At 47.3% G+C, this 12,471-nt stretch overlaps 1 protein-coding gene across 3 annotated transcripts in view; it reads right to left on the bottom strand.

Moving 5' to 3' along the window:
* DNAJC6 (DnaJ heat shock protein family (Hsp40) member C6) overlaps positions 1–12,471 on the bottom strand; it is a 50,806-nt gene that overhangs the window by 22,475 nt on the left and 15,860 nt on the right. For all 3 annotated transcript variants that reach the window (XM_054833443.1, XM_054833442.1, XM_054833441.1), the window contains 3 exons: positions 1,536–1,686; positions 569–618; positions 314–462 (listed from right to left, as the gene is read on the bottom strand). In XM_054833443.1, the coding sequence (XP_054689418.1) occupies positions 314–462; positions 569–618; positions 1,536–1,686 (350 nt within the window). The remainder of the gene's footprint in view (positions 1–313; positions 463–568; positions 619–1,535; positions 1,687–12,471) is intronic.

The raw sequence follows: 12,471 nt of genomic DNA, 5'->3' as shown, positions 1-12,471 counted from the left end.
TACTCCTCATTTCTCTGCAGCAGCTTCTAACAGCGACGTAGGAGCCAAGAGCAGCACGGGCTCAACTTAGTGCAACGCCACATGCTCTCACAGGCTCCTAACACAAGTATTATGCCCTGAACTTTCCACCCCTTTAATCCCCGTGGTCCCAGGCATCAGCCTAAACCCAGAAACGACCACAGCAGCTTAGAAACACCTACAATTCCTTTTTCATCTTCTTACGTTCTGCCACACTCAGAATAGCCAGAAACAGGGCCCTTTTCCCCCAAAAGTTTTACCCCCTGCTCTTGTTAACCTCGCGGAAGACACTCACCCGGTTGTGAAACTTGGCACTGCGATAATACTTGGGTGACAAGTTGAAGACGGTGTAGTGGTCAGGATGCCTGGAATCCAAAAACGTCCTTACATCTTCAATGTGGTTCCTGAATCCCAGCTCAACGCCTTCAGCCGGAAAAGACATCACTAGAAACGTAAGAAGAAGCCAGGCTGAGCGTGCACCATGATGAGTTTAGGGACTTCTGGACCCTGGGATACTACAAGTTTTATTTATCCAATAAGCAGTACTTACCTATGATTCTTGAGGTAATGTACGAAATATCTAGCTCTCCCTTGGTGTAACTAAAAGAAGACAAAGTAGGAGACAGACATTATGCACATGTTTACAGAAGACAGCACTTTAGGGGACCCAGGGGAAGAGTGTTTTCCCACAAAGATCTGCTTGTGACACAAGGAAAGAACGATCTTAAAACTGATTCTTTGTCCTTATGCCTTAAGAAAAGGGTGCAAATAGCTTCCTGCAGACAGTGACCCAGCCTTCCCTTCGACATACTCAATTAACTGGATGCAGAAGCTTGCAAAAAAGGTCCCTTTTCCCTTTTGTCATTAATTTTCAATGCCAGTTTTCAGGAGAAATCTCTAATAGTTTGCCACTTTGCAGATGCCTCAAAGCCTCTGAGGTCTTACCTGCATTAAATTTCTTAAATTTATTGCAGCCCTATATCACTCAGAGGCGGATAGAGTGCTGAGCATGGAGGACAACCCCAGCAGAGGTAACCAAAGCAAAGTCACCTCAGCTCTTTCTTCTACTCAAAAGGTGGCTGGAGCAAAGGGAACAGTTGTATCAGCAAGAAGAGCCTCCTTGCACAGCAAAGGGAAGGCATGCAACATGAGCCAATTTTCAGTGACAAAATAGTTTAGTGGTGGCTGAGTAGAAGGACCCCACAGGGGTCAATGAAGGAACCAGAGACCAAGTGCTCCACTTTCACTGGGGGGTGGGGGGGCTTTTCCAGATTTCAGGATGTTGATCCTCGCTTACTACAAAGCTTAGATTTTTTTTTTTTTTTTTACTTTGTTTTTCCTGCTTCCTTGAGGCCAAATACCAATTACGAGACAGAATCAGAGAAGTCACTTGTGGTTTTCACCTCCTTCGTGGGGTTAGCTGGAAGTTGCGCTGTGCTAGCTAAGGAGGCAGCTCAGCCGGGCACTTTGCAGTTAGTGATTTTACCGGCGTTAAGGCAGCTTCAGCTGTACTGTACCTGGCAACAGATTGCATGACCTTTGAAGATGTATCCTTCAGGGTATCCTTCAGGTTATCCTTCAAATTGCTGAAGAGTCTCCCTGCTCCTCCTTTCACCATATCTAGCAAGCCTCCTCCATAGCTGGACTCCATGTCTGGTGACGAGGCACCTTCAAGTACAACAAAACCAAAGCAAACATCACTTAGTTGGAACAAATCCACAGAGCCAACAAAACCACTGTTCTATCAGACCGAACATTATTCACATGCGCTGCTGCACGTCAAGCACAGGGGAAAAGTAAAGCCATCACTTTCCAGAGATGAGAGATGGCACGTTCTTGCTGGTTGAGCTCAGAAACCATCACTGACTCTCAGCGTCGTACGTAGGTTGACTTTAGTATCGGTACAACATGGACAACCACCATATAAGCTCCCTCACCTCTCAACCCAACCCAAAGCAAGACCAGCTCTTCAGCATGCAGCTAATTTGGTGATCAGCACCAAGACCAAATCAACAACCACCTCCAGAGGGGTAAAAAAAAGGCCCGAGAACAAACAGCAGCTCTTCAGCCTCACTGGCACAGCTACCAGTTTGACTGCGGTTAGATGGCTGAAGGTTGTCTTAGGACTATCGATTCCTATGGATCTAGGAGAAGTCAGAGTGATTTTAAGTCACTTAAGAGTCCAGTTAGATTTGCATGAGTGGAAGAAGATAAAAGTTTGGGGTTTGGTGAGAAAAGAAGGAAGTTAAGAAATTAAAATTTCCAGCTGAGACTGAGAACCTTTTTGGCTATTTGTACGTTTGCAGCCTTGGTACAGGACTGGGCAAATTGCTACGGCTAAAGCGGAGTGGGGCTGACCTCCTGGGTACGCTTTTCCTTCACAGCTTGAAATGGCTCAAAGCTGCAAAGTCAATAGGAGATGAACGTAGAGCAAGAGCCATTTAAGGTGTTATTTTGGTGGACTGTGAGATGGCCTTACACCTCAGGTGTCTGCATTCTGCAATTCTAATAGAATAATTATTGCACTGTCTTATCCAAGAACCAATTTGTTACAGCCTTCCTCATTATAGCAGGGCTGTGTTAATAGCATCATTCTTAGATGATTAGAAGCATAATAAATTGGCCGTAGACTTGAGTAAATATGGGTTTGTTTTACTGCAGAATTGAGTTGTTAGACACAAACCTGGTAAAATAATTTAACTGCTTATTAGCTACAAATTAAGCTCTTCACAACTTAAATTGCTTTCTGTTCACTAGGCCTCAACTATTTTGATCTTAGCAAACAAACTACATTTCTGTAAATATATATTTGTTACCTCCTTATGTCAGATTATTCGGAAGACCTAGATCCTCTTAGCACAGCAAATTAAGGAACAAGCAACCTATGTAAATGCACGTCACGCTCTCAGGTAGTCTCATAATCGAGATGGCATCTGCTAAGAGTTGCCTTTCCCGGAGCACCCGGCAAGTCTGAGAACATTTGTCCTGCTGTAGAGCCATGGGACAGCTGATCTGTAAAATGAACACGCTGGTCATTATTAATTAGTCCAGCACCCAGAAACGGGGAAGATTTATCATGGTTAAGGCAGGCTGGTGGCATTGCCAGTGTTCATTATATATTTTGACAAAGAGACCTTACAGCCAGCACTTCTCTGGTTCTATAGCACGGCCATGAGCGGCGTTAGATACACGCTTCTGAAATATTGCTCACATAATCATCATTACCAGAAGAAATATTCTAGAGGCGTTCAGACTATAAAGAAACATGAACAAACCTACATCTAAAAAAGCTCCTACTGATTTACTCTGTAGATTACCAAACCCATTTAACTGGCATTCAGTCTTTGAAACCTGGAGTGAGCTATCAATAAATATAATATATATTTTTAAACTGGAGACTATTGGTAAAGTGATGCTATTTATTCCCTTATGCACAGAGGGTGCTTAATGCACTCTGATGTGGTCATGAGCCACATGCACATGATCCATGTGCTAGACCGGTAAAATAAGGGGCCATATCTTCTCCTCTGCACTCTGCCAGCTTCAGAAGAAAAGATGCTTTCTCAAGGTGCAGGAATATTTCTTTTCCCAAACCACTTGCAAGTATCTACTTCAAGTATGATAAAAAAAAAAAAATCAAAGCAGCTTATTGACTTCCAAGTATGGAATCAGTGTTTGATTTCTCTTCAAAAACTTTGCTTTCGTATTACTCTGTGCTAGGAGAGCCAGGGGTGGAAGGAGGGGGTAATGTTCAAAAGGTACTTTCAGTTCTGCAGGTCAACTTTTGGAAAAAAGGAAGGCAGAAAGGTGGTAACTTGGAACAAGGAAAGGGGGGCGAACGGATCAAAGCACCAATGGTACTGGACAAGTTTTATTGTTGGAAATGCTGTCGGAGAGCAACAGGAAGGCTTCAGGAGTATGGAAAAACTAGAATCTTTAGAAATCAACTCGAGGGAGTTGGGGAGAGAGAGAAAGAGAATTTCACTATATTTCTGAAAGAAGCCACAGCAGCAGTTAATTCCAAGTTTACGATGTACACTAAAATAGAGACAGAAAGGATGGCTAATGAAGAAATGCAGCCTGGTGCTACTTAACCAAGAGCACAAAACCAGTATTTAAGATTTAATGTGCAGCAAGTATTACTTAGCTATTGTGTAGCTATTGAGGAAGCTTATGACGTAGCGGCGTTTGGTGCTACACCAGGTGCGGTAATTCGCTCGGGATCAGAGCGACATCCTCAGTGCTGACAAAGACAGTCTTTCGCAGTTACTAGGAACGATACAGTCTCCACAGACTGTTCATTATAGAATGCAGTAAATACATTCAAAGGCTCCTCTGCTAAGCAGCATGTCCTACAAAACGTAAAGATGTATAAAGGAGCAGAAAAGGTTAACGCATTAACACAAAAATCTGACAATATATACAGAAAGCCTCAAGAACAGCCAAAAAAATGTTGATAAAGAAAAGGTAGCCTGCCCCTGCATTTGCTGAATAAACCATTTCTGTGCTAAGTCCCTCTTGTAGATGGAGACCTTCAGAGCTACTGCAGACCTTTCCAAAGGACGGCTGCGGTTCCCTGGGCCGCGTGCAACAGCCACCAGAACGGGGCACCAGCACAGGGAGGTCCTACCAGTCTCCTGTGAAAATCAGCCACCTGGCCAGGCATCACCTACCGCTGCCCTGAACCATGCTCGGAGACAGCTGTCTTCATAGGTTTGCTTTTCTTCAACATACAAGTCCCGAGAAAAGAGCAGTTGAGTTTTTCCCTCAAGCAATGGGCAGAGGACTACGACCCATTCTGCAGTAGAAGGACGACCAGGGACACTTGCTGAGTCTGAAGGGATGATCCCATCGTTGGTCCCTCTCGGAGCCCAGCGGGAAGGAGGTTCAGCTTTCAGCATGCAGATAAGATGATCACCACTAGCTTGGTCAGGATATTGAGTTAGCAGCATAATGGCATTTCCCTGCTCGGAACGATCTTCCTACCCATGTTGGGTGGTAAATTCAGAAGAGAAATAGTTCTCTAACACAAAGGCAAAAGGCACTTTCTGTATTAAAATGAAGTGCCCGGGGCACATCGCACCCCCTCCATCCCGCCAGGAACTGTATCCTGTGCGCACATTTGCTCACGCCACAGCCAAAGCCAAAATTAACGCTCACAAACCCCACGCTCCAGAAGCATCTTCTGCTACAGCAGAAACAGGAGTCGCAAGCTTCTCTGTGTACAAATAGTTTGTTGCAAGCGAGCAACTGTCCTGGTTTAACATCCCTGTGTTATGAACACTGTTTCCAGCACATACCCAAACCGCAGCCCCATACCAGCTACTATGAAGAAAATTAACTGTATCCCAGCCAAAACCAGCACAGCAACCCAGGAGCCTGCCCCGCGGCTCGGATCCCAGCTTTCGGCACGTTGTCACGTAGCGGCTCAGGTAACGTTGACCATGGCTTGGAGTTGCTGTCTAGAAGTCTCATTTGGAGAATTGACATATATGAGATGCATCCTATTCCTTACACAGCAAGAACTCCTTATTAACCCAGTTATTGGATATTCCCCGAAAGGCTTAGTGCGCTTCAGAGACGTGTTTCTGACCTGTATTCGTAGTGCAGGTTTCAGAGGGATGGCTTGCTCACAGCAGCCTTTTCATTTCCTAATAAAGGAACTTTTAATGTAGCGGTTTTACTGCTGCGTGCCCGAGATGCATGGGACAGCTCTTCTTGAATAGCTCCGTCAGGTGATGGCAACGATGATCTCCTCACTGAAGTGCTTCAAGTCAACGGAGCAGCGTGAAAAGGAGACAACTTCATCCATAAGGCTGACAAGGTGAAGTCTCTATTTGTTCTGGCTGAAGGTATTTGCTCTGAGTTAATGCCTGCTCTGAGAAAAAACTATTCTGCCTTCAGAATAAACCCCCAGCAGTCACCAAATAAAGCGTCAACCTGCTGCATCTCCTTACGAAACTAAAATACGTCGTATAGTAGTGTTCCTATCTCAGTTCTTTCTCATCATCAGCGGAAGGGTGGGATTTCTCTGGACAGACTACAACTGAAGGAGCCTGTTGTAACAGCACCAGCCTCGTGCTGTACAGGATGGAAGCTACAGAGTATAGAAATCTTAATTAAAACACTTAAGCTCTCTCCTTGCTCTCTAGCTAATTTTACAGAGTATCAGAAAAGAACGTGTAGCGCAGGACAACTTCTCCCAAGGCAGACAGACTGCCGAGACAGCGCAGCAAACGCTGCATCCCTACAGACACATCCCACCACAGCTTTGGAGGAGAACGCTGTGATCACCAGGGAAGTTCGGAAGGATGCACTCGTGCAGGAACGGCTGAGCACGGCTCCTCTGCCTGCTGCCCCACCATCACCTGCTCACCAAAGGCACAGGCGTTACACCAGAGCGACGTGAAATGCTTTAGCAGGATGGCTTTGGGGTGTTGGGAGCTTGCAGGAGCCTGATACTCATTGATATTGTCAAGAGACCCACTGTCATCTGTCTTCCCTTAGTAGAGCAAAGCCATCAAAGCATATATATTAGCCAAACTAGGAAACTCGTCTTCTGCACGTGGCCAGACAAAGAAACCGCGCTGTATCCAGAAGGAAGCTACCTCCCTCCTCCCATACCCCTACGAAGGGCCACTCGCCTCAACTCCTCTTGCTGCAGTCCCGCAAGCAGCGTTCATGCCGAGTGCCAAAAGCGAAGACACTTAAGCCAGTGCTGTCTTAAAGGCTGGGGTTTGGGGCCAGAAACAGGCGAGTGCAGCGGGTGTGACCCTGCGTGATGGGGACACCAGCCACCATCACCGGCAGCCAGAGGTTTGACGGAACCAGGGAAGAGCCAGCAGCAGAGGGTACCACACTACCACCACCCGATGGAGATGCTCACTGGTTGGGACAAGCAAGAAATGTCCGATTTGGAAGCTTTCCCTGCAAGATCCGCACGTCATGGCCCTCATCTGCCTGGGGGGTCTCTAAGCACCAGCCCAACCCCCTAGGCAACCCACAAACCCTACAAACCACAGGGCATGAATTCCACCTCTCCAGAGAATTAGGAGGGAAATGAGCCGACATTTAAGAGGCATTTAAGGCTGTGTCAGTCTGAATATTTATGCTGATCAAGCAATACTTAGCTTGAGAGCGGGGAGGTGAAAGCAAGATGTCTAGAAATTGAAGATCGGGCAGTGAAGTACTGCGCTTCGTAGGTTACTTAGCAAGAGTAAACAGACCCTTTTTGCCTGTAAAGGGCAGACAAAAAGCAGACATGAAACCATAGGAAAGGAAGCGGGTTTACCTCAGTCTGCCCAAACTATATGTAATAGCATCTTTAATGTCAAACTATTATTTTTTTTTTGTTTAGAGAGCTACTGCCTGTGCTTTCTTTAGAGATGGAGCAAGGAAAGAGCTAGACCTTCCCCGTTCCTCACCACGGTTCTTCTCTAGAAAAGCACTGAAGCTTTCATCTCCCACCATCCCAAAACAAAGGGTTAGCTTGGGAGTATTAAATGCTCCTCTGTATTCTTCTTCTACGGTACCACGAGAGCCTGACACTATTATGAGAAAAAAAAATTGTTAGCTGCTGCATACATGTCCCAAATTCCACATTTTTTGAAGTTTTTGGCCACTCACCACAGCCACCTTCCTCTCCACAAAGTATTTTGGGGGGAGGAGGGTTGTTTGCTTGTCTTTCCCCCCCCAGACTATTACCGGGGCCTGGCAAGAAAGGGGAGCAAGGGACGTGGCTGCCCTGCGCCGTGGCAGAAAGGGCCCTTTTAAAGGTTCCCGAACTGAAAGGAGTCGAGCCGCTGTTGTTGTGGCTTCAGCAACAAAGCCCGAATTGTTTTTAAGGAACACTCAGCAAAAAATGATGCTATTTGTGCTTCTGCCTCCCCCGCCCCGGCAGCCCCGCCAGCTCACGTTCCTCCCACACGCAGCTCTCCCAGCAAAGCCCAGGCAAGGCGGGACGCGATTTCCCACCGGCGTTAAGGGATACGAAGCCAGGCTGCCGTGCCCCCGCCGTCACATTTACGAGCTTCACCTCGGCGTTGCAGGAGAGCCCACGCGGCGTGCAGAGGGGAGGAGCAGCGCAGGTGCGGGTACCCCTGCCACAACATTATTAGAGCATTTTCGTATAGGTACATCACATATGGAGGGGCACACGTGTGCCGAAACCAGCCAGGCAGCCAAACCCATCCAGGCAGAGCAGAGTCCCCACGTCCCTGGGTACCCCCGGCATCCGCAGCTCCTGCCGTCCCCTGCACCGAGCCTACCGTCCATGCTCAGCGCTTTGCCTTTCAGGGGATCGCAAATCCATTGGCAGACGCTACTGGAAGAGTTTAAAGTCCTGTTTCAAGCGGGAGGGTTGCAGGTATTTCCAAGCGAAAAAAATCTCTGGGCAGACGGCTCCTTTGCATCCAGTGATAATCGATAGCGTTTAGATCCGAGTGCTTCATACACCCACTACCTTTTGAGAGCACAATCTCAGCGCCCTGAAGCCCGACCCTCCCTAACTGTTCCTTCCAGCACGTAGCACTCTTCTGGACAGCTGAGCTTTATTTATCACATTTAAGCAAAGATTCTGAAACATCTATGTTATTATATGCACTTAGATCCTCTCTTAGATCAGACGTAGCTCAAGTGTCGTAATTACATCAGCTTTTTAAGAGGCACCGAGCGGTGGCTTGCAAAGGGGCTGGGGAGAAAATCAGCAGCAGCGGCAGCAGCTAAAGCAGCGATAAAGGGGCATTCGCAGGAAAGGAGAGCACTTCTACCTGCAGAAATTACTTGGGAAGTTCTTCAGATTCACACAGACCCTGAAGACTGATTTGTTTTTTCTTTTTTTTTTTTTTTTTGGTACCAGTCTCATCTGTGCCCTCCTCCACCGCTGTCCCAGATTCCTGGCAGAGTTAGATTCCCTACAAGGCTGAGCACAGATATCTTACAGTGTTATTCTGTAAAAATAAACAGCAAAACCTGCACCGAGCGGAACTGCGGCACAACAGCAGCAGAACAGGCTCCTACCATTTGATAACACCATCGCTGAGACCCCCAAACCCAAGTTTCACTCATCCTCATGCCTTACGACCTATAGTGGAGGCATGCAAGCAGAAGGCTGCTTTAGCAAGTGTGATCCCCAAGGAAAGAGGTTAAAGCCCATGGGAATGACTTCAGCATGGCCAAAGGGAAGTTTGAGATCAGGCTGTAAGGATGCCCAGACTGTCCAAGGGCACAGGGAAGCAGAAGGAGATGCACCACGAGCCAAGGAGCCTAATGCAAGATAAGGGCTCATCAGAGCACAAATCACACGGATTACAAACCAGTATTATCCCTCACCCCCAAAACCGCGCAGTTCAGCTATTTTGCAGTAAGCGTATTAACGATGAGACTGCTCAAGACAAAACCCAGCGGTTCTCGAGCTGGGGGGTAAAAGCTGGATTCACCAGAGGCGAGCTGGGGGCTGACTACCCAGAGAGGAAACACGGCCGCAGGGAGCTCCCCCAGAGCATGGCCAGCTCCGAAACACGGGGGGGGAAAGCCAGAATATTTCTTTCCTAAGTAGGCAATTAGCATAAGACGCAGACGGAGGCAGCGACACAAACTGCGCCTGTATGAGCAATACTAGGCGAGGTTGGGAGAGGATGGGCTGCGGGAGGTGAGCACAGGAAAAGTTTCCAGCTTTCAGGAGGCAAGGACAGGCAGCGCAGGCAGCTGCCAAAACCACTGCTTCCCAGTCAATATCTGCCCCTTCCATCGTAAGGACTGGTTCAGTGCACGGAGGGCTCAGCACAGACCCATCTTGTGGCACAGACATCCCGAGCATTAAGACATCGTCAATAATTTATTCAAGCAAGAGGGTAGTTGGGGTGGTTTTGTTTCTTTGGGGTGGTTTTGTTTCTTTGGGGTTTTTCCTGCAACTTTCCAGCAATTGGCTGGCACCTCACCTATCCAGACCTTTTGTCCGGAGTAGCTAGAAACTGCCTCAAGACTCAGATTGCATTGCTACCAGCTCAAGAAGCTCTTGGCCGCTTTACCTCTAACAGAGAGGTCACCCCGTGGTGTTCTGTCCTTCTCGCTCCTAAAAGGTACGAGCATCCTTTTCAGATGACGTTAGGCTGGGAAGATAAAGCCGTTATAAGGGACTCGTATACTATAGACACTGGGAGGAAGGAGAGGAGATAGGAGGAACCAAGGAAATCCTCATGGAGATGCTTTGCGTAGGAATAGGTTTGGGTTCACACCTTAAGGAATCGCAGGGTGATTTCCGTGTACTCGTGCTGCTGCTGGATAACGCACATCTGGGCAGGCAGCGTCGCCTCCCTCCTCGAGTACTGCTCTGACTCGAAGTCACGGTCCCTTCCCGTGTGTGGGCTGGGACAGGGTCCCTGACCGCCCCCCAAGAAGCACTCTTAGCCGCTGGCAGCACGTAGTGCGCCGTAGGGTAGAGAAGCTCAAGAATCTTCTTTTTGCAGTTTTCTATGATAAAATGCTAGAACTAATATTGTATGAGCCCGAGACTTTTTATTCGAAGGTTCATTTGAGACTGCCTAAATGTAAACTTCAAGGAAATTTGAAGAATTAAGATATTTCTGCTTTTGCTTGAGAAATAGTAACTAAAGAATGCTGCTTGCACTGTCAACTAAGTAATATGGAGGCTTTCCACAAAAAGGGGGGTTTGCTTCCTTTTTCAGAATAGTAGTGATATGGGGGGGAGGAAGGGTGATCACCCCGCAGTGCTATGCCAAATTTGTTTCATTTGTTTTATATTTTCCCTTACGGAGCTCGTACTACAGCGAACAAAACGCGTGTGAGGCTGGAATACTGAACTACTACACAAACCATGAAATTGGTCTTTAAAGTTGATTGACATTCTCTCCGCTTCTCCTCCCTGTCAAAACAACGAAAAGAAAGAAAAGCACGGCTGCCAACACCAAACCATTCAAGTGTCCAAAAAAACACCAAACAAAGGAGTTATTAAACCTAACCTCCCCATTTGAAAATGCAGCGAGAAGAGAATACAAGACAACATTGTCAGCAATGGTCTTTGTCCCTGTGCCAGTGACATGGAGATGTCTCTCTTCTGACTCAGTGAAAAGGAATCACCAGAGTACAAGAGATTATGTTTACAAGTGTAAAACAGTTCGAGAAATCTCAGCTTCGGCACTTGCAATTTATTTAAAACGCTTTTCTTTTGCGGTTACTCTGCCTGAGGAAGCACGTAGCACAAGCCAGTCTGAGTGTTTCGAAGCTATTGTGTGGATTAGTTAGTTTATAAACAACACAGAAGAGCATAGAAAGAGTTTTTTCCTTTCATACCATGTATCATTGCTGTTACTTTTATATCTTATTTCCTAGCACCTCTTCTTCTTTCAGTGTTCATCCAGCTGCTAAGAAAGCATTATTGAACACCACAGCAGAAACCTAAATAAATTGCTTCTTCACTGCCTGCTGCTCATCTTGTGAGCACTTTCAGCAACTTAAAAATAGACAGAAGGAGTACTACATAGCTACTCTTCTTGGAATCTGGTTTTTGAACTGGCAACGGTTTGTGTCCTGCCAGCTTCAGCTCAAGTCTCCCCTTCATCCTCAAGCTTCCAACCCAAGTCCAGCACACTTTCTGGAGGAACTGGCAGTTGGCAGCAACGCGTAGGTCCCGTTAGACTTATGCGCTACCATCATGGTACTCTATTGCATCTAGCGTATTCCGTAGGAGTTGTTTAAAACATTACATCAGGAGTTGAACATTCAGCAGTTAAGGGCATGTGCTAAAGTTGCACAGAGCTTTAACGCCCGCTCGAGGCATCGCAGAACTTAAGCGTAACCCTGCACGAACAGACCGCACTGAGGTTTAAATCTGAGGTTTAAACCACACCCTGACCAACACTTCATTCTGACTGGCACAGTTTAAAGCAACCAAAGACAAGGTCATCATACGGGCGTCATCAGATACCAGCAGTCACTGACACAGCCGCCCTACCTGGAAAAAAATTTCTGCTCTCGGCTCCTTTGAGCTAAACCCAAGCCTAAGAGGGGGGCACTCGGCATCGCTGCGTGCAGGAGTTTCCATTTCCACTGCCTGCGGCGGGTACCCAAGCTATACTCGGAGCAACTTCAGCTGTCACTGCTTCAGGTAAACAGCTCACGTTAGCGCTCCTCTGCATGGCATGGGTGATGGTGGCAGAAGAATTTTTAACCAGCCGAACCAAGAAGTGTTTACCAGTCCCAGAGACTTTGAAAATCTTATTTTCCCAGGCTCAGCCACTGGACACAGCCTGGCCAGGCCCTCCATCCCAGTGCTTGCACCCCCAGCGCCCCGGCATGGAGGGGTCAAAGAGCCCCTCGGGAGCCCCCCTGTCCCAGCTCCCTTTCCAGCCACGATCAGATCCTGCCTTCCAACAGCAACCCCCTCCTACACACACTGTGCTCTTGGGTCCTGCCTTCCCCCCCCCCCCCCCTTTT

This window comes from Grus americana, chromosome 8, assembly GCF_028858705.1.
Source record: "Grus americana isolate bGruAme1 chromosome 8, bGruAme1.mat, whole genome shotgun sequence".
Lineage (NCBI taxonomy): Eukaryota > Metazoa > Chordata > Aves > Gruiformes > Gruidae > Grus > Grus americana.
Note: the sequence above shows the minus strand (reverse complement) of the source record. Positions and strands in the feature narration are given on the sequence as shown.